Below are 26,310 nucleotides of genomic sequence, written 5' to 3' on the forward strand. Positions count from 1 at the left end.
TACTGGATCTGCTCTAGGAAAGTTTTATGAAAATTGTCTTTTGGTTACCATGTAAGTTTTTACATATAAAAGGATCAGTGGGATAACTCTTATTCATAATTCCTTTTTTCTATTTTCAGTGATCATCTTTCTTTTTCCTTTGAAAACCAGCTTATTGACACTTATATGTGTTTCTGTACTTGAAAGAAACAGTCTGCTTCCTACATAATTTATAAACTTTTGTTATGCTTAAACGATAAGAATTATAAAATATCCTAATTGGCTTAAATATTCCTTTCAATGTCATGAAAATTTTTTATTCACTTAGATTACTTAATGTCTGTTTGTACATTGAGTTGCCATATGGTGGCTGACAGCAGAGATCAGACTTGTCGGAAAAGTGTCTGCTACATAAGCTAGGCAGAAAATGGGTACTTGTGCAGGCTTTGTAAGAGGGCGACCCCGCAATTGAGCTTATGTTTACTTTTAAGCCTAGTACACAACCCCAACAGGTTGAACGAAAATAACCTGACCGCTCTGAGCTATTGTACTAACAATTCAATGTCAGTACAGTGATCTCCCCCACTGAGCTGTTGTGTTTTGACAAGGGGCTGTGTTATGACAGCCCCCCCCCCCCCCCCCCCCCCCCGCCAGAACACTCTGGTCAGCGCTGATCAGGAGCCGGTCCTCTACTGGTTTTCCAGCATAAATGCCCATCAGAAGCTGGCCGAACAGCTGACTTCTGTAGGACTGGCTGCCATACACACCGGCCAAACATCTGTTTTTTTCTTGATCCGGCCAATGTCACTCCACATTTAGCCTGTGTGTACAGGGCTTTAGGCAGAACAGAAAATACATATTTTTTTATTGTTTATTAAATGGTGTACAATAATGTTTTATAGGGCACTTTAGCATGCCTTAAGCACACTTTAAACAGTTTTTGCAACATGAACATGATGAATCCAGACTAATGATTGTAGGTAATAAGCTCACTTTAAAATGCATCTCCACTTTTTGCTTAAAGGATTCACCTTTACAAAAAAAATTATAAATGCACATTTTTTTTTTTGCAGGTAAAAAAAATATACATTTATTATTTTATTTTTTTCGTAATGGACCTGGACTTTTCTTCTGGAAGTGTATTTCATAAGTGGCAAAAGTCTTTTTTTTAAAAAAAAAACCTTTATATTTTGTAGCTTAACAAAGCAAGAGCAGAACTTCAGTTAGAGCGTGAACGGAGCGTTCAAGAAAGGCAGGACGCAATTAGGCGAATCCGAGAAGATTGTCTTCATCAAATAGAGCTGGAGAGGTTAAAGACTAAACCGCTGGAAGAGGACAAGCTCAGACTGCAGCATCAGGTAAATGAGGACCGAGGTTTGTTGATATCCAATCTGCTTTTGGAACTATGCATGTGCATTAGTTTGGTTTATCTTGGTGCTTTTTGAAATGTACAGGGGTTGGACAAAAATATTGGAAACACTACATGGTTTGTTGCAGGTTTGAAAGTGACATGTGTGACGAGACACCTAGCTGACAGGTGAGGAGCCTCACTTTTTTGTCATTCACTGCATGTGCTTCTAGTAATACAGAGTCATGTCAGAACTTGCTCAGTTTCAAAGAGGGGAAATGATTGGTACCCGCTTAGCTGGTGCCTCTGATTGAAGTTGCTAATTTATTTGCGGTGTACCAAGGTACAGTATCAAAGGTTATAACTGTATATGAGAGATCCCCCTGAGGAAGACCCTGTGTTGACACGCGTAGGGGAGAGACTAGGACGGTGAATGAGATTTTTGTATGTGCAGCTCTGTGTTGCACAGATATGCCCACGGTTGTCTGCAGTGTGGTGTGCTGGAAGCACCTACACCATGTGAATACCCTGTACATTTTAAATAAACATTTGCAAGTTTTTAAAACCATTCAAGCACTATTGGAGTCTTTCTCTCTGCATATACTCTGTTGCTGTTCTACTGAGGAGGAGGCTACGGGAGAAGGGGAGAAGCCAGCTGCATTGGATATCTCATTGAGGGAAAGAAAAACAGGGGATAGCCAGTAGCTCACTGGTGTGTATGGGCTGTGAAGGCTCTTTATGAGAGCAAACAGTGTCTTTCAAATAGCTGGCTGACCTCAATAAGGAGTGATCCTGGTAATCAAAAATGGCATACAAAAGAAAAAAGTGAAAAGAGAGCCTTACCTGCAGTATATATCTCGTTGAGTACTGCAGTGCTTCACAGGTGATTTTTTTTACCCTGCTTATTTGGGGGAAGTCGCACTCCTGTGGGAAGGGGGAGGAGGAGTATAAGTGAGGTGATCTGCTGATGGCTTGGATGCTATACATATACTGTATTTTTTCACAATTAAGATCAAGTTGTTCATCAATCAAATATTCACTTGTGGGACAGTTTCTTGTTTTTTGCTTTGTTATGGACTTTTTATTTTTGCTTATGATACATTTTGCATGTGTTAATGGTTTTATTGATTGCTTTGTCAGATGCACTTTTGTATGATGTAGTGCTGCACATTTTATATATTCATGGCGACATATACAATTTCGTGGTTTGGCCCATCATATCTTGGTATTCTGAAGACCCCATCATCACCTTGAAAGGTAGAGTCCTTGCCAGCGACTATCTACAAAGTTTGGCTGACCATGTGCACCCTATGGGGCAGGCATTGTTTCCTGAAGACTGTGCCATTTACCGAGACATAAATGCTCTGATTCACATAGCTGGTGGTGTTTAATCATGCTTTGACAAGCATGCAGACTAAAGCTGGATACACACTATACAACTTTTGTTCGATTTCCTTTAGATTTACCTTCAACTATGTAGTGGAAGGGCCTGTCTGGTTGCATACAGATTGAGGGGGTTTAGGTTTGAACTGCTTATTAGATGGTTTTGGTAAATCTAAAGGAAAAAAAATCTAAAGAAAATCGTAGTGTGTATCCAGCTAAAGTCTTGCACGTTCCCTGGGCTCTGTAGCCTCCAAACTTAAATATCCTATTGCCACTATGGTCTGTTTTGGAGAGCAAGGTTCAGCCTTGTTTACGGTCTTTGGCATCTCTGCGAGAACCGTGATGATTTTTGCATGAAGATTGGTATCAGATTCGATTATCCAGTATCCAAGACTTATTTGTCAATTCCCACTGGAATTCAGGCTGTCTTGGATGTCAAAGGCGGTCCAACACCACATTAGGGTAACGATTTTTCTTTTACCTGGTGTTTCTATAATTTTGTCCAACCCCTGTACATGTGCCCGACTAATGTTGCCAATTACTAGTCCTTGAATGTAATTGTCTGCAATAGGTTTTTTCTTTTTAAAGTTTTGTAATCTTTATTTTCATTTAATAATCCTCTGTTTTACTAACTTCCTGTCCTTGGCTGGACTTCAAACATGTCTCACGGCAAAGGATAGAATTAATAATTTACTTAAAATTATAGAAAAAAACTTTTTTATCTATTTGAAAGTGACAAGAACACTGCATTTCTCTCATGGTTAATCAGGTATTTTCTGTACTTGGTCAAAGTGTTCTAATACAGCTACCACATATAAGGACTGGTAAGATTATTACTTTTGAGTTCTTGGGTTTAGTTTAGTCTTTTAACATTAGTGTGCATTGTGTATAATAAACCATTTCAGTATTTTAAAATAAAATGAAATACGATTTCACATTTATTCAAATGTATTTATTACAAGACAAGACAATAAATAGTAGATTTCACACAAAGTACAGTTCATCTAGTCTTGTACAGGTGTACATGCCTAAAATATGCTAAGGCAAGCATAACAGTGGGTCGAAACTACAACCAGTAGGAACAATGCAAAACAGAGAATTAGAGCAAATGGCAGTTCTTCTCATATTAACAACTGTTACGGAATATATACCAAAATATGCAATGACAGAGCAGCATACAAGAGGTGCGAACACCCAAAATACAGTACGGTCTTGAGGAGGACCAAAAGTACTCACATTCCTAACAGCCTATCCATCACTAATTGCAGTGGCGCCTATCCAGGTGTATCTAGTTAACCCTGCCATACCAGACTAAATGATTTATACAGTGCACTGCGGTGACGATAGGCGAGCTGTTCTCCCAAAAGGAGAGTGTTCACATAATCCACCCATGGTCTCATAGTCGGTATTGTGTAGGCCATCTAGTACCTAGCAATCGGTTTTCTAGCCAAATATCTTTTTATCCATTGCCACATCTCCTGACTGCTGATTGCATGCAGTAACTTCCTGCCTATGTGTACTCCATTGATAGCTGTATGGCATTTGTGTGAGTGAATTTCCTGATGGTTGTAAAATTGGACCATGCCTGTGTAAGGTTTGTTAGAACGGCCACTTTTATGCCGCTTACACATGACCGGACTTTCCGGCAGACTAGATCCGACGGTCTTCCCGACAGACTTTTCAGCTGAGTTCCGACGGACTTCCGAACAAACAGACTTGGCCACACGCGAACGGACTAAGTCTGTTCGTTTTGAACGTAATGACGTAAGACGGGACTAAAAAAGTAAGTTCAATAGCCAGTAGCCAATAGCTTCCCTTGTGTCATATTTGTTCCATCGGACCAGTATACAGACGAGCGATTTTAGGAATTGTATCCATCGGACAGATTTGAAACATGTTCTATTTCTAGGTCCGTCGGATTTTTATAAGGAAAAAAGGTCGGATTAGCCCACACACGATCGGATTGTCCTGACGGACTGATCCCATCGGACCTAGTCTGCCGAAAAGTCCGGTCATGTGTATGCGGCATTAGTCTCCATTGGAAGCCGTGTGACAATACAGGAGCACATTTGGGAGACAAACAGCGAGCTGTCACCCTATAGTGGGAAGTGCCTGGACTAGTACTAACAACTTTTTTTTCAAGGAAGCTGCAAATTTAACAAATTCTGAAATGAGTTTTTAAAATAACATTAACACATTAAAGCTTAGAGTTTAGTAATTGAATTTATAAATACTTTAAAATAGGGATTCTTATTTCATTACCATGTTCTTACACAGCCCAAAGATACAAAAGTTTTTTTTTTCCTCTGATGTGACAAGATTGTGAGGTTGCTTAAAATTCAGCTTCAGAGTATGCAAGATGATAAACTTCAACATACTGGACAGGATTTTTTTTTTTAATTTAGTGGCAAAATTGTGATCACTCGAGAAAAAAACACTCCATTTTACTATTTCTAACAAAAATCATTACAAACCCTCCCTATTTGACAGAACCATATGCTTGACTAATATTGAAGGGACATTTTGGAAAATGTACCTCGATCAGCGACTGCTGATCAGTGTATTCTGACAACATTGGGTGTAGTTGTACAATGTCCCAAAGGGGCATTCTTCTTGCGTGGTTAGAGAAATCTGGTGGTTGTGTTTTTATTTTATTTGTCCCCCCAAGTCATCCTGCTGCCTGATAAAAAAAAAACTGTGTATGGCCAGCTTAAAGTGTAAGAAAACCCTCCTAGAGTTTTGAGCCATGGAAGCTGCCATCTTTGCCTTTGTTTAATCTACAACTGCTATGATGTTGCACATGTGATCAGTTATGACACCAGTCATTGGATGGTTTGACAGTTTGGTTGAGAGCACAACCAATGGGAGTGTTCTATTTCTGGCACGTGCATGAAACAGTTTTAGGGATCGGTTTACTTCCGCTTTAAGCTGTAGTAATTGGTCCTGTAGAGTGCTTGACTGTTCATTGCAGAATAAGATGATTAATAAAATATTTTGTCACATTTTTCCAAAAACTTTTAATACACAAGGCATGGCCATAAATAAACAGGCAGAAAATGCCCTAAGAACAATGGTCAGGGATAGATTTGACTGTACTTGCACAATTTATGAGTGCTGCAATCTAGCTTCCATTATTAAAGGATAAGTTCACCTTTTGAAACCCATTGACGGCGAGCAGGGATCTTCTCCCGGTGCCCGCTGTCACTATTTGAAACTAATGTGGCTGTGTGGGATTCCACCAGTTTCCTGCTAATTACTTTGACTTGAACCAAAAGTACTGTCAGCCTTTGTTGCTGACGGATTGTAGTTCTGATGAGAAGCCTCATAATTCATTCACAAGCCCTGCAGCTTGTTAACAGCCAGCCCGTGTGCAGGTATGAGCTGAAAGCTGCATGGCTTGTCTGCAGGAGTCTGACATTGCACCACTGATCACAGGTTCAATGCTTTCCAGGCTCCTTAGGGAGAAAACAATAAATACTATTTTTTTTCCTGCAAAAATATGTGCATTTATTATTTTTCCCCAAAAGGTGAACTTATCCTTTAAGGATGCAGCACACGGAAAATGGTGCTTTGCCACAGTCGCCTATTTACAGCTGCATTTACGATTTACCAGTAAGGGCCCCTTTACAACTTTCTGTTGTGTTTATTTTTTTATTTTTTTCTCCATTATACACTGAAAAATTGCTGTATGTAAATTTAACAGTGAAGTGACAGATGGGGAAAACGTGTTTTTTTTCCACACGTTTCTGCAACACAATATTGTGAAATGACCTAAAGCTGGATACGAGGATGCCCAGGCACTGTGAGTGTGAAATTTCCCTTACAGTAGCCAAGCTGCATAAATTTATGGTGGTCAACTTACCTGATGTAGGGGGCCTCAAGTTTTGCCCTTTACATTATGAAAAGGTCGCACATAATATTTTGTGGATGTATTGCTGCAGGAAACTTTCAAAACTGCAGACAATACCACAGGCGAAGCCTGTCTGAAGCTGCAAACATACTATAGGTGTTGGAAAATGGAGGCAGGCTTCATACACATGTCTTGAGACTGCTAAGGATCGCAACTTCTATTTCCTGTTTACATATTAATGCTCCCACATTTACAACCACCTTAAAAATGTATTTTCTCTTACGTTCACCGACTGACACAGCTCCTTTCTTATACCATCGGATTGTTACGCTACCTTCAGGAGAGGACTAGGCAGAACATGTTAATATGTTATAACAAAACCAGAACTTTCTAGGTGGCTCCTTGGGTAACAACCCCCCAGCCTGCTCCTGCAGCCTCAGTTTTTTTCTGCCTAGTGAAGGAGAAGGACCTAGGAACCCTGCGGGCCCATCGGTCCGTGGATTTTTTCCTGCATAAGTTTGCCTTTTGCGCAAGATTAAAGATCCTGTGATCTGCTATCAACAGCCGGCTGGGTGACATGCTGGATACCCTTATCCTTGTAGTCCCCCCAGCCTGGCCAGCGAGCATGTGCAGATCAGCGCTCCGCACTGGGTCAGCCATAACATGCCCCAGCTCCAGGGGCAGCCGGTGGGCGTAATACCCTGGGGGAAAACATATGACCAGGCTACTGATGTCTGCGTCACAGTGTGCCGGGCCAGCAGCCACCCCGTATTGATCGGAAAGTGGGTCTGTGATGAAATGTCTCCCAGCTCTTCAGGACTGGCAAGTACAGCTCTCCCTGCCTCGGTGGGGCTGAGCAGCTGGGCATTCCCTGGGAAGTCGTTTCGGGGGTCCCTCACCTCCCTCTCTTCTCTCCCTGTCCTTATCCCCCCTCCCTGTGGGGATGCTGCATGGGCTGCTGAGCGGTGTGTGTACCATAAACAGACAGGGGCTCCCTGGAGGGGCTCTCACCTGGGGTGGGGGCTGCGCTGGGTAACTGTGCCCTGGATGTCTGTAGGTCTCTCCCCTGGGTGTCTGGAGTCTGTGTCTGCTGATCACTGTAGCGCTGTTTACCGCCATTTCTCCGCCTGTTTTTTTTCACTGTCTCTCATGGCATACAGTGTTCGGCGGCCATTTTTGGTGGGACCAGGGAGCAGCATGCTCTGACTTCATTTTACTGTAGTCCGGCGGCCATTTTCCCTGTGATTATGTCATTTATACTGGACGTTCGGCGGCCATTTTGTTGAAGCTTGAACATGTTTTTCAGCTTCAGCGCTGTACAGTGGAGCTCAGCACAGCGCGGTTTTATCTCTTTAGCATCTGGGAGCTGACACAGGTACACCTAGCTGGATGGCACAGAACTCGTTCAGGGTGGTGAGTCCTGCGGTGGGGGCCCCTTAGCCTGCAACAGTTAGGAGAGTGGGACCATCACTGTCCTAAGTCCCCAACAGGTGGCAGACAGGGTAGGTAGGGTCAGCATGGCTTCAAAAACTGGCATTTCTATCCCCGAAATCCAGGTAATTGCAACCAGCTCGCCTGCAGACAGTGCAGTGCCTCTGGATGCTTTGTCAGTGGTCCTTAATACGTTCGTTGCCAAGATGGAGGCGGGGCGTGGGCGCAAGGGTTTAAAAACTGCCCCTGCCCCCTCAGGTCCTCCGTCCTCCTGAGGCGGGTGACCCCTGCTCTGTCGTTTTCAGATGACGCTGACCAGGACCATTCGGACAGTGAGGGTGATTCCCCGTCCGGGTCCGTGCGCGACAAAGCTCTTGTTGGAGCACTTATCACAGCTGTGCGTGATACCCTGAAAATTCAGGAGCCAGCAGATCCCTCTGCTGATGTAGTAGTCCCTTTTGGGTCCCTAAGCCAGCCCGTACACCTGAAGTGTTTCCGTATCTGACTTATTTCGATAAGTTCATATACAAGGAATGGGGTCGACCGCAACAGACCTTCTCGGTACCCAAATACATGGCAGTGGGATTCCCCTTTGAGGAGAGCCTTCTCAAAAAATGGTCGGCTCATCTGGTTGTGGACCCCCCAGTATCCAGGTTAAACAAAGTAACCACGATCCTGGTAGAGGGGACTCCTGCCTTTAAGGATCCCACGGACAGGAAGGCCGAGGCAGTGGCTCGTTCCTTACTTACGGTTGTGGGGTCAGCAATGCAACCAGTACTGGCATCCGCACTTGTGTCGCAGACACTTACTGAGTGGGCAAAACTTTAGCACCGCAAATTGGGGGAGCAACAGGCTTCTCCTGTCTGCGTGGAACTAGCAGGTCAGTTAGTGCAAGGCCTTAAGTACGTTTTGATGCGGCCCTGGATACTCTCCTGTTATCCAGGGCTTCAGTGTCAGCAGTGGTGCTGAGGCGCCTGATTGGGCTAAAATGCTGGTCGGCTCACTAGGCATCTAAAAAAAAAAAAAAAAAGCCTTGACGTATTTTCCCTTCCTTGGCGAGCGGCTCTTTGGAGCCTCATTGGATGACATTCTTAAAAATGTCACATGTGGAAAGAGGACACTACTCCCACAGGCCAGGAGCCCTCATTTTCCGCTCACAAACTGCTTTTTTGTCCTCCCGGGCTTCGGCTAAATGTCCCCAGCCTGACAGGACAACCTCTGAAGGACAAACCACAGGCCTGCGAGCAAAAGTGCTACCGCATGAAGGTTTGCCCCTGCCTGCAACTCGGGTGGGGGGGGTCGCCTTCGGGAGTTTGCAGCCCGATGGGCCTCTCGGCTGTCCAACCAATGGGTCTGCAATCTGATTTCCTCTATAAGATCCTTCCTAAGAGTTCCTCTCTTGGCCGCCAAACAGATTCTTCCCCTCCAGCATACCCGTACTCCCAGCTCGCCGGGAGGCTTTAATGGGGGCGGTAAGGGACCTGCTGAGTCGCAGGGTGCTAGTACCTGTTCCGGAGCTGAAACGATTTCAGGGGTTCTACTCCAATCTGTTTGTAGTCCCCAAGAAGGAAGGTATACGTCCAAAGCCCTCAATTGAAGGGAGAGTGTTTCTCCCTTCAGACAAGCTGCAGACTCTCAGAGCCGCGGTAAAACTGTTGATGAACCGCAGCGCGGTAAAACTGTTGATGAACCGCAGGTGGTCGTCATAAGAAGTCCCGTTTGCAGTTTGCAAGAAGCCCATGTGGGGGACACAACAAACACATGGAAGAAGGTGGTCTGGTCCTCTGGTCAGGTGAAACCAAAATTAAACTTTTTGGCCTAAAATCAAAACGCAATGTGTGGCAGAAAATTAACACTGCACATCACCCTGAACACACCATCCTCACCATGACGCATGGTGGTGGCATCATCATGTTGTGGGGGATGCTTTTCTTCAGCAGCGACAGAGAAGTTGGTCAGAGTTGATGGCAAGAAGGATGGAGTCCAATAGTCTTAGAAGAAAAACTGTGAGTCTGCAAAAGACTTGAGACTGGGGCAGAAGTTCACCTTCCAGCAGGGCAATGACCCTAAACATACAGCCAAAGATGCATGGAATGTTTTTTGTTTTTTTTGTTTTTTCTAAAAGCATATTCATGTGTTAGAATTGCCCAGTCAAAGTCCAGACCTAAATCCACTTGATAATCTGTGGCAAGACTTGAAAATTGCTGTTCCATCCAATCTAACAGAGCTTGAGCTATTTTGCAAAGTAGAGTGGGCACAAATTTCAAGGTGTGCAAAGCGGGTAGAGACATCCCCAAAAAGACTTGCAGCTGTAATTGCAGTGAAAGGTGGTTCTAGTATTGATTTAGGGGGGCTGAATACAAATGCACGCCTCATTTTTCAGATATTTATTTGTAAAAAAATTTGGAAAACCATTTATCATTCTCTTTCCACTTCACAATGATGTGCCCCTTTGTGTTGGTCTATCACATAAAATGGCAATAAAATTTACGTGTCTGGTTGTAACATGGGGTATGAATACTTTTTCAAGGCACTGTATGTATTTGTGTTTGGTATAGCTTCTGGTCAGTGGCTCTAATAGTGAAACGGGGAGGTCGGTATGACATCCAGGCAGCTAGCATGTTTAACCACTTGCTTACTGGGCACTTAAACCCCACTCAGTCCCAGACCAATTTTCAGCTTTTAGTGCTCTCACATTTTGAATGACAATTACTCAGTCATGCAACACTGTAACCAAATGATTTTTTTGTCCTTTTCTTTATACCAATAGAGCTTTCTTTTGGTGGTATTTGATCACCTCTCGGTTTTTTATTTTCTGCGCTATAAATATAAAAAGACCGAAAATTTTGAAAAAAAAATAATTTTTCTTCGTTTCTGTGACAAAATTTAGCAAATTAGCAATTTTTCTTCATAAATTTTGGCCACAATTTATACTACTACACATCTTTGGTAAAAATAACCCAAATTATTGCATATTATATGATCTGTGTGAAATTTATAGAGTCTACAAGCTATGGTGCAAATCATAAAGATTTGCAAAAAAAGATCACATTTGATGTACGAAGGCCTATCTCCATTCTTGAGACCCTAACAAGCCAGGAAAGTACAAATGACCCCTTTTTGGAAAGTAGACATTCCAATGTATTTAGTAAGAGGCATGGTGAGTTATTTTAAGTTGTCATTTTTTCCCACAATTCTTTGCAAAATTACGATTTTTTTTTTTTTTTTTTTCACAAAATTTTCATTGTAATAGCTTATTTCTCCCACACGGAATGTGCATACCACAAATAACACCCCAAAATACATACTCCTACTCCTCCTGAGTATAACGATACCACATGTGTGAGACTTTTACACAGCCTGACCACATACAGAGGCCTAATTTTTAAGTAGCACCTTCAGGCATTCTAGGAGCATAAATTACACATTTCATTTCTCAACCACCTATTACAGTTTTGAAGGCCCTGGAACACCAGGGCAATGGAAACGTCCAGAAAATGACCCTATTTTGTAAAGCTAACACCCCAACGTATAATCTATGAGGCATAATGAGTCTTTTCAATGGTTCATTTTTTTCCAGAAGTTTTTGGAAAATTTGGAAAAAAATGAAAACGCATTTTTTTTTTTTACACAAAGTTGTCCGTTTTATAAGATATTTCCAACGCATAGCATTTACATAGCAAAAATAACACCCCAAAATACATTCTACTACTCCTCCTGAGTATGGCAATACCACATGTGTGAGACGTTTACACAGCCTGGCCACATACAGAGGCGCAACATGCAAGAAACACCGTTGGCGTTCCAGGGACACACAGCCTGCACATACCAAGAATTACACCCCCAAATACATTATGCTGAGCAAAGGGTAAAGAAAAGATTACCTGTGGTTTTAGAAGCGCAGTTGTCCACAGGAGGATATCACTGGTCCAGGCAGCAGGCAGGGACTTGGTCAGCAACAGCGAACACAGTTTTTCAGGCAGCAGGCAGGGATACTGTCCATATTACAGTCCAGGGTCAGTGCAGAGATGTCAGCAGTGACAAAAATATTGGTCCTGGTAGTAGGCAGGTCCTTGTGGTGTGGTCAGTGCGGCATGACGGCAGTAAGTCCTACAGGCAGCAGACAGAAGTAGAGCCTCGTTCAGGACAGAATGGGGATAGGGGTAGAGGCTTCTCCCTCCCAAATCTTTTTTAAGCCTCCGAGTCTCCAGACCCTAATCTAGGAATAAGAAAACAAAGAAAATAGTTTTCTTCTTCCAGAAAAACTATACTGGAGCCCCTCACATATGTGAGACCCCGTGTTGAATCCCACTAGTCCAGTTGCAGAATACAAGATCAGTCCAAGAGGCAGGCAAATATCGTGGTCAAACAGTCCAAGGTCAGTTCCAGATCAGGCAGAGATATGTACAGAATCTTTGGCAGAAGCATGGTCGAATAACAGTCCAGGGTCAGTTCCAGATCAGGCAGAGGTATGTACAGAATCGTTAGGCAGAAGCATGGTCGAATAACAGTCCAGGGTCAGTTCCAGATCAGGCAGCGGTATGTACAGAATCGTTGGGCATAAGAGTGGTCAAATAACAAGCCAGGGTCAGTTACAGAGCAGGCAGTGCCATAAGGGGTGTGAAGGTGTATGAAGGCAGGAACTGAGGATTATGTTTACCATACTTCAATAAATTTTTAGTGAAGTATGGTAACGCCGAAATCAGTCGCCTATGCAGAGGCCTGGTTGGGAAGGACATTGTGCACAATAATAAGATGTGTCTCTTCTGACTCCTGCTCTGGTACACACCTTACATCTTTTTTGACGTCTTTGGCCTGTTGGTTTGGGAGGGATTTTATCGGGAAAGTGGCGCTCGGAGAGTCGACTAATAACATCTGATCGGATATTTTCTGGTGGGCCGTTTGGGAAAATAAGGGCAGTGAAAACTTCCTCCTGGTAGCCAAAGAAACGTTTGGGGTTTTGGGTGACGTTGCGGTAAATTACAAAGGAATTGTAAATGGCCAATTGAAAAAAATAAATTGCTACTTTTTTGTACCAATGGTATGTCCGTCTTGTGACAAGATATGGTTCCATCATTTGATCGTTGAAGTCGACTCCCCCCATGAACAAATTGTATTCGTAAATGCATTTGGGTTTCTTTACGGGGCCATTCCTTCTGGGGATTTCCACGAAGGTATCATTGTGGATAGAAGACAATATATACACATCCCTTCTGTCCCTCCACTTCACTGCCAGAACCTCCTTGTTTCTCAGACTTGCGGTTTCTCCTTTTCGCAGCTTCTTATTCACAAGACTTTGAGGAAAGCCCTTCCGATTCCTTTTTACAGTGCCACATGCTGGCGTCTTCTTCCGGTGAAGGTTGTGGAACAGGGGCAGAGATGTGTAGAAGTTATCTACATACAGGTGGTAGCCTTTATCCAATAGGGGGTATATGAGGTCCCAAACAATTTTTCCGCTGGATCCCAAGTAGTCCGGACAATTAGGGGGCTGCAGCTGGGTGTCCTTCCCTTTGTACACTATGAATGAATATGTTTACCCTGTGGCTCGGTCGCATAATTTGTAGACCTTCACCCCATAGCAGGCCCTTTTGCTGGGCATAAATTGCTTCATTCTAAGCCTGCGGCTAAATTCAATAAGGGACTCATCCACACATATGTGTTGGTCCGGGGTAAACAATTTGGGGAATGTTTCTGAAAAATAATTAAGTATTGGTTGAATTTTGTAAAGCTGGTCATAATTTGGATCATTTCGTGGAAGGCACTGGGAATTGTCGCTGAAATGTAAGAACCTTAGGATCATCTGATACCTGGTTCTGGGCATTACCGCGGAGAAGAGCGGTGAATGGTGGAGGGGGTGGGTTGACCAGTAGGTACACAATTGATTTTTTTTTGTTGAGTCCCATGTTAAATGTGAGGCCTAAAAAAACCTTGAACTCCTCCACCGTTAGGTCTCTCCATTCGTAGGGACGGGCATAATAAGAGGTCGGATTTTGCTAAATAAATTGTTGTGCATACAGGTTGCACTGGGCCACAATTGACGACAACATATCCTCCGTAAAAATTAAATTAAAAAAATCTATTGGGGTAAAATTCTCCGTGTCCACCTGGACTCCTGGCTGGGCAGTGAAAGGGGGAACATTGGCCTCTCCTGAATTAGGAGGAAGCCACAAAGGGGTTCTCAAGGGCATAGGGAAGGCCGGCATGGCTCCTAACCCTTTGGGGCTGAGATGACACCCCACTGGTACTTGGCCTTTCTTGCCGGGGCACTGCGGTGCTGGTGGACGGCACTGCGGTGCTGGTGGACGGCACTGCGGTGCTGGTGGACAGCACTGCGGTGCTGGTGGACGGCACTGCGGTGCTGGTGGACGGCACTGCGGTGCTGGTGGACGGCACTGCGGTGCTGGTGGACGGCACTTCGGTGCTGGTGGACGGCACTGCCTTACTATAAAGCCTTCGTTTGATGGGCCGGATATCTTCCTCCTCGGATTCAGTCAGTGTTTCACTGCTGAGGACTGGCTCATAATTTATGTCGGCTTCAGAATCCGAATCTGAAAAAGAATCTGAAGAGGAGAGCTCCCCGTTGCTCTCGTCGGCCGTGGAAATAATTTGGTACGCCTCCTTAGCGGAAAAGACTCATTTAGCCATGGTAGCACTGATGGGCACTGATGAGGTGGCACAGATGTGTACTGTTGAAGCGGCACAGATGTGTACTGTTGAAGCAGCACAGAGGTGGCACAGATGGGCACTGATTATACAGATGGGCGCTTTTGAGGTGGCACAGATGGGCGCTTTTGAGGTGGCACAGATGGGCGCTTTTGAGGTGGCACAGATGGGTGCTTTTGAGGTGGCACAGATGTGCACTGATTTATTGCACAGATGTGCAGATTTATTGCACAGATGTGCACTGCTGAGGCGGCAGATGGGCACTGCTGAGGCGGCAGATGGGCACTGCTGATTTGGCACAGATGGGCACTGATTTGTTGCACAGATGTGCAGATTTATTGCGGATGTGCACTGATGAGGCAGCAGATGGGCACAGATGGGCACTGCTGAGGCGGCACAGATGGGCACTGCTGAGGCGGCACAGATGGGCACTGCTGAGGCGGCACAGATGGGCACTGCTGAGGCGGCACAGATGGGCACCGCTTGGTACAGATGGGCACCAATGGGCACTGGCGGTGCACAGATGGGCACTGGCGGTGCACAGGCGGGCACTGGCGGGGTAGATCTGGGCACTGGCGGGGTAGATATGGGCACAGATGGCACAAAATACTTTTTTTTTTTTTTTTTTTTTTTTTTTTCTCACTCACAGTATCTTTCTCCTCACGCTATCGCTGTGTGAGGAGACAGATTCGGCAATGGGTGATTATCTCATTTGTTTACATTTGAGATCATCACCCATTGGAGGCGGCGATCGCGCTGTAAACGGCCGCTGTGATTGGCCGTTTACAGCGATCTGTGATTGGATGTGTCCAGGGGACACGGCCAACACAGATTTTCCCCGATGCGCGCTCCCGGAGCCCTTAAAGGGGACGACGTCAATAGACGTAGTCCCGGAATTTGAGATCCGCGCTGTAGCCGTCATTTGACTATAGCGCGGATCTCAAGTGGTTAAAAGAAGCCACCAGCCTCTGGTTTTCATGGCAGGTTTCTTTTAAACTTGACACGGATTCTGCAGTTTTAGCAGTAGATGACATTGGGGTTGATTTACTAAAACTGGAGAGTGCAAAATCTGGTACAGCTTTGCATGGTAGCCAATCAGCTTCTAACTTCAGCTTGTTCTATTAAGCCTTAACAAAAAAACTGGAAGCTGATTGAATCCTATGCAGAGCTGCACCAGAGTTTGCACTTTCCAGTTTTAGTAAATCAACCCCACGCTGCCCTAAAAAAAGGACTTTTTGAGTTGTCCTTTTATTTATTTATTTATTTATTTATTTTTTAATCTGTTTTTTCCACTGAAGCTTGATTTCCTAATTTCCCGGTTGGTAGTAAGCCAAATAAAGGGCAGTTTAATAGTACTGCTTGTATGATATGTATTTTAGGAGGAAATCCTAAAACTCCAGTGTGATAAAACAGCCGTAACTAAACTGTCAGACGTAATAGCATTTAGCGAAGGGCAGTTTCTGCATTTTATCTGCTGTCTGTGTTTTTCTATGTCACAAGGGAATAAATAACTTTTCACATTTGTTTCCTAAAAGCAGCTTTTTTTTCAGATTTGTCTTTTTCTTTCCCCGTCTATTCTGCTTCAGTGAGAAGAGCTGTAATTTATGGTGGTAATGTTATTTTGATATCTGTTTAATGTCTATTTGTTCAAGGGCTAGGTACGGACATGCTCTGCATCTACAGTTTGCTTATTTAAGTAGCCAATTTTAATGGATTTATATCAAGGCCTTTCTTTCTTTTTCCGCTTTTTAGCTTCAAGAGGCAGAACATAAGTTTAAATTACTGGACAAGGAGTTTCATCAGTACAAAGAGCAACAAAGCAGTAAACCAGAAATCCGATTGCAGTCTGAGATCAATCTTCTCACACTAGAAAAGGTAATATTGACTCGCCGGTCTCATGAATGAAACCTTTTCCTGCATATTTAAGGCGGCTTCTTTTTAAAAGCACATATTTGTTACAACAGTGAACTAGTAAAGGTGGTCATACGCACTAGGAAGTGGATTAGAAAGACAAATGCCAACAAACCACCTGTGGGCACTTGCTTGTGCTGGTGGGCTCCTAAACAAATGATAGGCTTGAATGCCAAGTCAATGTGTGGGGAAGGAGGGTTGCAAACACAATGCCAGTTTATAATGGGAAAAGGGTTATTGGACCAGCTTTTTTAACCTAGGAGCAATTAATGTTCAGATACCTGACAATGAAGTACATGGAGCGACAATCTGCAAAGATTTTGCATAGTATATCATATTGAACTTGGATGAATTGGCAACATTGTACCTGTATTTCACAGACATCTTGTGATTGTGCAGATCCCTAGATTAAATGTATTTGTTCATCCAAATTAGAAATAATATGCACAACCCTAAGGGATGCATAAACTCTGCTTGGTTGTCCACTGCTGATCTGTTTTATGCATGTTGTGTTTTTTTTAATTTTTTTTTATACCATTTAAGGACCGCCTCCTGAACATATACGTTGGCAGAATGGCACGGCTGGGCACCAGCACGTACCTGTACGTTGCTCTTTAAGTGCCCAGCTGTGGGTCGTGAGCGCGCCACCGGCAGCGCTCCTGACCCGGTCCTGAGCTCCGTGACCGTGGTCCGTTGGTCCCGCGATCGGGTCACAGAGCTGAAGAATGAGGAGAGGTCAGTGTAAACAAACCTCTCCCCGTGCTTCCTACTGTGGCGGTCACCGATCATCTGTTCCCTGATATAGGGAAAGACTATCAGTGACGTCACATGCCAAGCCATGCCCCCCTACAATAAAAAAATGCATAACCCCTCCTCGCCCCCTAGTGGTTATCTCCTTCACTGCCAGTGTCATTTACACAGGAATCGGTGTATTTAAATAGCACTGATTGCTGTATAAATGACAGTGGTCCCAAAAATGACTGTCCGCCATAATGTCGCAGTCACAATAAAAATCGCTGATCGCCGCCATTACTAGTAAAAAAAAAAATATTAATAAAAATGCTATAAAACTATCCCCATTTTGTAAATGCTATAACTTTTGCGCAAACCAATCAATCGCTAATTGGGTTTTTTTTTTTTACCAAAATATGTAGATTTGTTGGGGATATTTATTATAGCAAAAAGTATTTTTGTTTATAGCTCAAAAAATAAAAACCGCAGAGGTGATCAAATACCACCAAAAGAAAGCTCCATTTGTTGGAAAAAAGGATGCCAATTTTGTTTGGGAGCTACGTCGCACGACCGCGCAATTGTCAGTTAAAGTGACGCAGTGCCAAATCGCAAAAAGTAGCTTGCTCCTTTGGCTGCAAATTGGTCCGGGGCTTAACTGGTTAACAGACAAAAAAAAACAAACTCTTTAACCCCTATTGAACTGCTTTAAGCATTTGTAAAGGTAATTTTTTTTAATTATATAACAAACCTGCAATGGTTTTGCACAGAGTTGCCCTGAACCACTTCTTCTGGGGTCCCCCACCGACACACGTGCAAGCAGACTTCCAAACCGGGCTGTGTGTGTCCATTGACTGGCAGCAGGAGCCAATGGCTTGCTGCCATCTGAGCCTTGAGTGAGATCAGAATATGGAGAAAAGAACTGAAGCAGGATAGTAAAATATGTAATTTTTTTTCTGCCAGTAAATACCTTATACAGCTCACTTCCTGTTTCTTGTCTGGTCATTAGCCTAGGCTTATGACATCATGCACAGCTCTCTCTCTCCTGAGACTTTGCCAGGAAGGGAGGGGAATGAGTCATAAGAGGGCCAAGGAAAGCTGCAGAGCTAGAGTTGTGTGTCTGTGTAAATCCAGGATGTGAACAGGCAGCAGCTTCAGCTGCCCACAGTTAAAATGGCTGCATCTGGACTTGGTGAAGGAAGATTTCTGCAGCATAGTAAGCAAGTACAGAATCAAAGTATGTATAAAATAATATGCAAAGTGGTTCTATTACAAATTATGTGAGCAGACTGCAGTTCCTCTTTAACCACTTGCAAACCAGCCGCCGTTATGTTCCTGCAAATCGCTGTAGGTGTACTTGGCTCCTTTACGAAACCATAGCAGGCCTGCCCGCTGTACGACAGGGGACCCTATGCACACGACCGATGGCAGAAATGAGAGCCAGAATGGGGATCTGTCAATGTAAAGACAGATCCTCGTTCTAACAGGCAAGTTAGAGATCTGCTGTTCTTAGTGATTAGGAACAGCGATCTTTCTCCTCCTCCAGTCACCCCAGCCCCCATACAGTTAAAAACACTCCCAGGGAACACACTTAACCCCTTTCCTGCCAGTGACATTTATACAGTAATCAGTGGCTATTTTTTTTTTAGCTCTGATCGCTGTATAAATGTCAGTGGTTCCAAAAAAGTGTCAAAGGTGTTCGATCTGTCTGCTGCAATGTTGTAGTCCAACTAAAAATCACTGATCACCACTAGTAAAAAAAATAAACAAAAATGCCATAAATATTTGCCCAATTTTGTAGACGCTATAACTTTTGCGTAAACCAATCAATATATGCGTATTGCAACTTTTTTTTATTTTACCAAAAATATGTAGAAGAATACATATTGGCCTAAACTGATGAATAAATGTATTATTTATTTATTTTTAATTTTGAGATATGTATTATAGCAATAAGTAAAAAAAAAAAATCTTCTACATATTTTTGGTAAAAATAGAATTAAGCGTTTATTGATTGGTTTGCGCAAAAGTTATAGCATCTACAAAATAGGGGATCGTTTTATGGCATTTTTATGAATTTTTTTTTTTTTTACTAGTAATGGCGGCGATCAGCGAAATATTTTTATTTATTTTTTCCCCCGTGACTGCTACATTTTGGCACCATTCACATTTATACAGCGATCAGTGCGATTAAAAATGCAATGCAAATGTGACTAGCAGTGAAGGGGTTAACCACTAGAGGGCGCTGTAGGGGTTAAGTTTGTCTTAGGGAGTGATTCTAACTGTGGGGGGGGGGGGAAGCTTTGTGTGAAACAAAACTGATCACCCCTCCCGATTACAGGGAGATGTGATCAGCTGTGGTCAGTGTCACTAGGCAGAATGGGGAGATGCTTGTTTACATCAGCATTTCCCTGCTCTTCCTCTCTGTGAGATGATCGCGAGTATCCCCATGGTCATCGAGTCCGCGGGACCTGCGATCACAGCTTGCGGTGGGCGTGCGCCTGAAAACCGCTTCTTGAAGGGCAACGTACAGGTACGTTAATATGCCTGTATGTGCCCTTCTGCTGATGTATATCGACGTGAGCCGGTCAGCAAGCAGTTAAGGGATTTTACGTGTGTGGGTAAAGATTCCCCCTATATCATTATTCATTGCCCACGTTTGATAGTAGGAGTTGTTCACAGCAATTATGTAGTGTCAACACAAATTTGAAATTTCTTATGTGCTCACCAGTGGGATCTTTTTCTTTTCTCTTTTTTTATATATAACAAACAGCATTTTATATTTGACCACTAGAGATCCGCGTTATAGCCGAATGACGGCTACAGCGCGGACCTGCTTTGACGGGACTATGTCTATTGATGTCGTCCCGTGCACGAGCGGCCTGCGCGCCCCCTGAGGGGCGCGTGCGGCGCGCTCTGTGATCAGCGAGTCTGAGACTCGCTGAATCACCGATCGGAGTAAGGGGTCGATCCCGACCCCCTTACCACGTGATCAGCTGTCAGCCAATGACAGCTGATCATGTGATGACAACAGAGACGGTAATTGGCTATATTTCCCCCTCGCGCTAACAGCGAGAGGGGGAAAAAAAGCAGATCACCGGCCGCTGTGAGAGGGATATCAGTCCCGATCGCGGCGAGCTGGCACCAGCTCATCAGTGCCCACCTTCCCCCTGCCAGTGCCACCTATGAATAGGCAACAGTGCCACCTATCAGTGCCCATAGTGCCACCTATCAGTGCCCACAATCTGCCTCAACAGTGCTGCACCTCAGTGCCACATATCGGTGTCATCTATCAGTGCCACCTATCAGTTGCCATCAGTACCATCTATCATGGTACCTATCAGTACCACCCATCCATTCCACCCATCACTGCCATCTTATCTGTGCCCATCAGTGCTGCCTTATCAGTGCTACCTTATCTGTGCCTATCAGTGCCCACCAGTGCAGCCTATCAGTGCCCACCACTGCCGCCTCATCATCGCATATCAATGAAGGAGAAAAATGACCTGTTTGCAAAATTTGATAACAAACTATTAAACATGATTTTATTTTTAATTTTGCAGCTTTTTTTGTTTAGCAAAAAATCTAACTCCCAGCTGTAATTAAATACCACCAAAAGAAAGCTCTATTTGTGGGAAAAAAATGATAACATTTTCATTTGGGTACAGTGTAGCATGACCGCGCAATTGTCATTCAAAGTGCGTCAGCGCTGAAAATTGGTCTGGGCAGGAGGGAGGTTTTAAGTGCCCAGTAAGCAAGTGGTTAAACACATTCCATGTCTGCTTTTACTTTATTTGCTATCAGTTGGAAGGCATACAATGCATAACATGCATGCAGGTTGGAGGCATTTGCAATACTTCACTTCCGCTTGTCAGAAGTATTTTGCAATGCCCTGTTAAATAAAGTCTAACATTTTAAAATTTTCTGTAATGCATGTCTTGGTTTATCATACTACAATGCATTTTTACAGAGGGAATTTTTTTTTATTTGGCATTTCTGTACACACAGGGACTAAAGCCTTGTACAGTTTTGCACAGAGTGGCCCCAATCCACCTCTTCTGGGGTCCCCCGGCAAAGCTATTAGCTCCTCCCCACATTGGTAAACCCCATAGGAGAAGCACTCTCTTAGGGGTTACCATGTGGGTGCGCTCCTGAGTCTTTTACGTCCATAGACACTGAATGTCGGACTCAGCCCCACCCGCGTCATTAGATTTGATAGCAGAGGGATGGCTGCGCTGCTATCTCTCTATCCAATCAAGAGCCTAGACAACGGGCAGAGAGGTAGAGAGCATCTCTGCTGTGAGAACAAAGGGCTCTGGTGAATAAAACTGGGGGGCTGGTCAGTGTCAGTTTTTTCACCTTAATGCATAGCATGCATTAAAGTGAAAAAAACACAAGGGTTTACAACCCCTTTAAAGCGGAAGTAAACCCATCGATCTAACGGTTTGAAAAAACAGTTACATTCCCGGCATGCCGGAAATGTTAACTGTCACATTGGTTGTGCTCTCAACCAAACTGTCAAACCATCCAATGGCTGGTGTCATAACTGATCACATGTGCAGCTTCATGGCAGTTAAAGATTAAAGGGAGGCCAAGATGGCAGCTTCCTTGGCTGAAAACTATAGGAGGGATTACTTCCACTTTAAGTAAAACTGTGTTTAACAAGCTAGCAATGTTTAGAGGACAGCAGCTACAACTTAAAGTGGAGTTCCACACTGTTTTGTGTTTATTAAAAGTCAGCAGCTACAAAAAGTGTACACACTCGCCTGTCCCACGGTCCAGCAATGCGACCACCTTGGTTCTCTCCAGCGCTGGCATCGCAAGTGTGGGCACCCGGCTGTGATAGCTTGCAGGTGTCAGAGAAATTGTCAGAAGTTACCAGGCTGATAACAGCTACTGAACAGGAGAAAGCCACGGGACTCAGTGCTTTGGAGAGGGATACGAAAACTCTGCAGATGTTCACAGCTCAAAATTTCAAATTTCCAAGTTGTTTTCATGCGTTATGATTGGAGACACTGCTGTACAAAGTGGGCTGCTCTGCAGGCTGCAAGATCTGTTTCAAATCAGTCTTTAAAACTTTACACTGGCAACATCCCTGGGTGAACAAAAGCAGCTTGGTTTTCATATACTTTCTTCATAGAAATTTTTAAAATGGAGCCTCTCCCCCCCTTTTCTTCAAATCGTAATGATTCTGTTTGCAGTTGGAAAGGAAGTTGTAAGAAGCTTCAAGATGAATTACTTTATTGCACTAACTAGCTCTTTTGGTATTTGCACACTCACAAGAAGAGCAGGAAAGTTGTTTGGGGATAGATCAACTTTCCAATGACCTGTCCAGTATACAACAAATCAGTGTTCATCATTATTTTGTGTAGACGGCTTATTTATCCATTGTAAACAATAGATCAGTGGGAGGCTGAATTTCTATAGAACTTGCTATTGATTTACTGTGTGTGTGTGCGTGTATATGTGTGTGTGTGTGTGTGTATGTATGTATATGTATATATATATATATATATATATATATATATATATATATATATAATATATACGGTAATATATTTTAATATTAGAGAGATAGATATTATAATTTTTTACACTATGCCTAATGTCAAGCTTGTTCATAGTAATATGTAGGGTCAGAGATTGCACGTCTTCATAGCTGTTTAGTAGGCAAGCTTATTGGGGAGTGTTCTGCAGATAGACTACACGGGCTACAAACATGAATCATTTGTTTTAAGATAGCTAATCTCGAATGAAAGATCATTTTTCAAGACAGTAGGTTTAGGATAGAACAAAAAAAAAAAAAACATGGCAGTGGTGCTTAACTCATTATAGTTTGTATCTATAGTTCTGTAAATGAAAAATATAAATGGCTAAATGCACAATAGAAAATAAATAAATATTAACTCTTCCACCTGACTTATTTTGCCTTTAAATTACAAATGTTCTTTTCTGTATGCCAGAGGATTTATAATGCTCTTTAGTTGACATTCACTCCATCCTGCCAGAGCAAAGCTAGGCCACTTTTTTATTTTTTTGGGTTTACTTAATCCATCTTGGTCAAGGACTTGCCCCTGCCTGTGATTGGACAGTTAATCGACCTCTGTATACTTCTGAGGTCATCCCTCTATCCTCCTGTCGGCAAGCTTGCAGTGTAGTGTGGTTTTCTGTGCTGCCCCTTTTTGACCCGTGTGTGTTATGCTTTTCAGAATTGCAGGAAGCTATTATATACAGTTTAGTTTGTATAAACTTACTGTTTATTGGAGATAAATTTGCCTATAGGCAGGCCACATGCAGACATTTGCACGATTCCCCCCCATCAACACTGACAAAAGTGATGGAAATCAGTAATTGTCTTCTTCAGGCATGGGAAGCCGTGGCTGCTGGGATAAGACAGTGATTATAATTACAAGAGAATCTGGTAGGCTGGTTGTACCCAAGTTGATTGATAAACTTGGTAAATTCAGCCTGCCCATTATGGGTTCAAATCTCGTCCGGTTCCTGCTGAACCAGCATGTATGGCCGGCCATAGTTGTGTTTTAAATTTCAGAGTACCTCTTTGGATTTATTTTTTTTTTGTTCTTTAATGTGTTAGCTTTTTAATTTTATTTTATTTATTTTGCACAAATGTAGACTACTTCTAGAAAGAGAGGATGTGCTGTAAATACATTGGTATTGAATCTACGTTTTTCTATTAGCACTGTCTCTCAAGTGTACATTACCAGTCAGTTAAAATGTCCTTGATAATGAGAATCGCCTCTCTTTGTGTAAAAATTGGTACAGGGAGGAGGACAGCTTCTTTATAATAAATGCATGATGTAACCGGACTCCTAAGAGTTACGTCTTGTAGAAGATTATTACTGGCCAGAAAGTAGCAGGGGGTGATGCAAACATGCAGAATATCAGAAATATCCTTGCCTTTTTATACTGTCTAATGCTCATCAGTACAGGGATGGGCAATTACCACCACCAACCAAGTATGTGTCTAAATAATTGCAGCTGGTGCCAAACCTTTTCCCAACATTTTCTGTTGGTGTATCCACATATTTCATTGCTTCTTCACACACCTTTTCAGAATGAATGATAAAAAAAAACCTGTTAACACTTCAGAGGTCACCTAAACTCTCACAGTTGCTGGAATCATGGTGCTGCATTCTCTGAAGTTGGAAAAGCGCAAGTTAGGCCTGGCTGTTACATTTAGAGACCATCCGAGCTGCTCCTGCATCAAACTGTTTGCGCGCACTTGTCGTCCTGTTTGCGCGCACTTGTCGTCCTGTTTGCCTGCACAGTTAATTTACAGTTTACATTTTTACTGAGCACTAAAAGTACAACTATTGCTATACTTTTAACGCTTCAATGCTGATCCTTCTGGTCTCTGCGTCATCAGCTGCAAAGACACATGACTACCCAATCACAGAGTTCTTTGTATTATGTGAACAAATACAAGAGTCACAAAATACAAAGCCTTCTGTGAATGAACATCAGATGGGAGGGATGAAGAAAGATTCTACATATGAGAAGACAGTGACTTTCCGGTTAGAGAGACTAGGAGTGTAGTGACAGCTGTACTCCCGGTGCACAGTAAAGCTGTCAGGTGTAAATAACCCAGATAAGTCCACAAGGTGACCTGCATATCATTGGACTTAACTCATAGTAAGCTTGCAGATTTTAGAGTCGCTGAATTCCTGGCATTCTATGAATGGCGGCTGTAAGCAACTCCCTGTAGTCAGTGTGCTGAGGGAAAGCTGCTCATGCAGAACCCCAGTACTACACAGAAGCTTGTGGCCATCACTGTAGTGACTGCCGACTACAGTGATTTTCAGCTTCCTCAGCGGTCCATCAAGTATGAACTATGCATACTACTTTATGCAATTTGTCTCCCCCTCCTGTTTAGAGCTAGTTGGATCAGTCCTAGCTAGACCATCCTTGTTTGTTCCATGTTCCCTCTGTCAGTGTTAGTGCTTTGCAGAGATAGGGCTTAAGCCCGATACACACTATCAGATTTTCTGCTGATTATTTTTCCTTCAGATTTACCAAAACCATGTAGTGCAAGGGCCTGCCTGATTGCATACAAACTGAAACTCCTAAAGTTTGACCTGATATTACATGGTTTTGGTAAATCTGAAGAAAAAAATCAGCAGAAAATCTGATAGTGTGTATGAGGCTTTAGAATGGTCTTTGTTTTCTTACACTTTAAAGAAGTGGAAAATATCCTCTATACTGCAATTAGCTTAGGTAAGATGGTGTTGGCTTCAAAGTCTGTGTCTTATTGAGCGGTTAAGCGCTCTGTGAAAGGTGCCAAGTCAACAGGTAGCCATACTGTCCAAACAAACTGGGTCTAAGGAGGTAGGCCGAAGCATAAAGGGGCATTTGAAACAGAAGACTATTCATTTTGAAGGGTACCACAATACGCATATACACTTGCATCTTTTTTGTGCAACACAGTGCCTCTGTGCCTTATGTTTTGCTGCCTTGAAACAATGGGGCATGACCCTCTCGTGTTTTTTTTTTTTTTTTTTTATATCTTTGTGTATACAACATGCACCATTGTGCAGCCTTTTGGATATGTATGTCAGGAACCCTCTATATATACTAAGTTGTCGCCGCCCATTTCCCCCCCCCCCCCCCCGACATTTGTGAGATAAGTACTCAAAATGAAAGCATTTTGCTAATGCACACTTTTCATACATGTGAAGTTTGACTTAAAGCAAAGCTCCAGTCATTGTATTTATTAAAAGTGTAGCTGCTAACTTTTAGTAATTACACAATTGCCTGTCCCATGATCCAGTTATGCGGCTGCCCGAACCCTGTTCTCTCCCTCGCCGGCATCATTAGTGTGGGCACCCGGCTGTGACGGCTTGCAGCTTCACGAGTTGCGCTGCGCCTCCTCAATGGCCGAGCAATCTTTTGGGACCTGTGACATGTCCCAGAAGATTGCAGGGGGGGCGAGGAGAGGAGAACTTCTACTTAAGTTGCCTAGGCAGCTCGAGCGTAAGGGAGAGCTGGATAGCTGTCA

General features: G+C 43.3%; 1 protein-coding gene across 2 annotated transcripts in view; it reads left to right on the forward strand.

The window, feature by feature from the left end:
• The window catches only part of CEP120 (centrosomal protein 120), a 152,127-nt gene that overhangs the window by 82,417 nt on the left and 43,400 nt on the right, over positions 1–26,310 (forward strand). Inside the window, exons 16-17 of one of the 2 annotated variants that reach the window (XM_077462185.1) lie at positions 1,176–1,337; positions 16,407–16,529. The exons of the other annotated variant lie outside the window; for it this stretch is intronic. Of the exons in view, the coding sequence (XP_077318311.1) occupies positions 1,176–1,337; positions 16,407–16,529 (285 nt within the window). The remainder of the gene's footprint in view (positions 1–1,175; positions 1,338–16,406; positions 16,530–26,310) is intronic. 2 annotated transcript variants of the gene reach the window in all.

Source organism: Lithobates pipiens, unplaced genomic scaffold (assembly GCF_037356315.1).
Source record: "Lithobates pipiens isolate NorthernLeopardFrog02 unplaced genomic scaffold, aLitPip1_a1.2 Scaffold_3, whole genome shotgun sequence".
In the NCBI taxonomy this organism is placed as follows: Eukaryota; Metazoa; Chordata; class Amphibia; order Anura; family Ranidae; genus Lithobates; species Lithobates pipiens.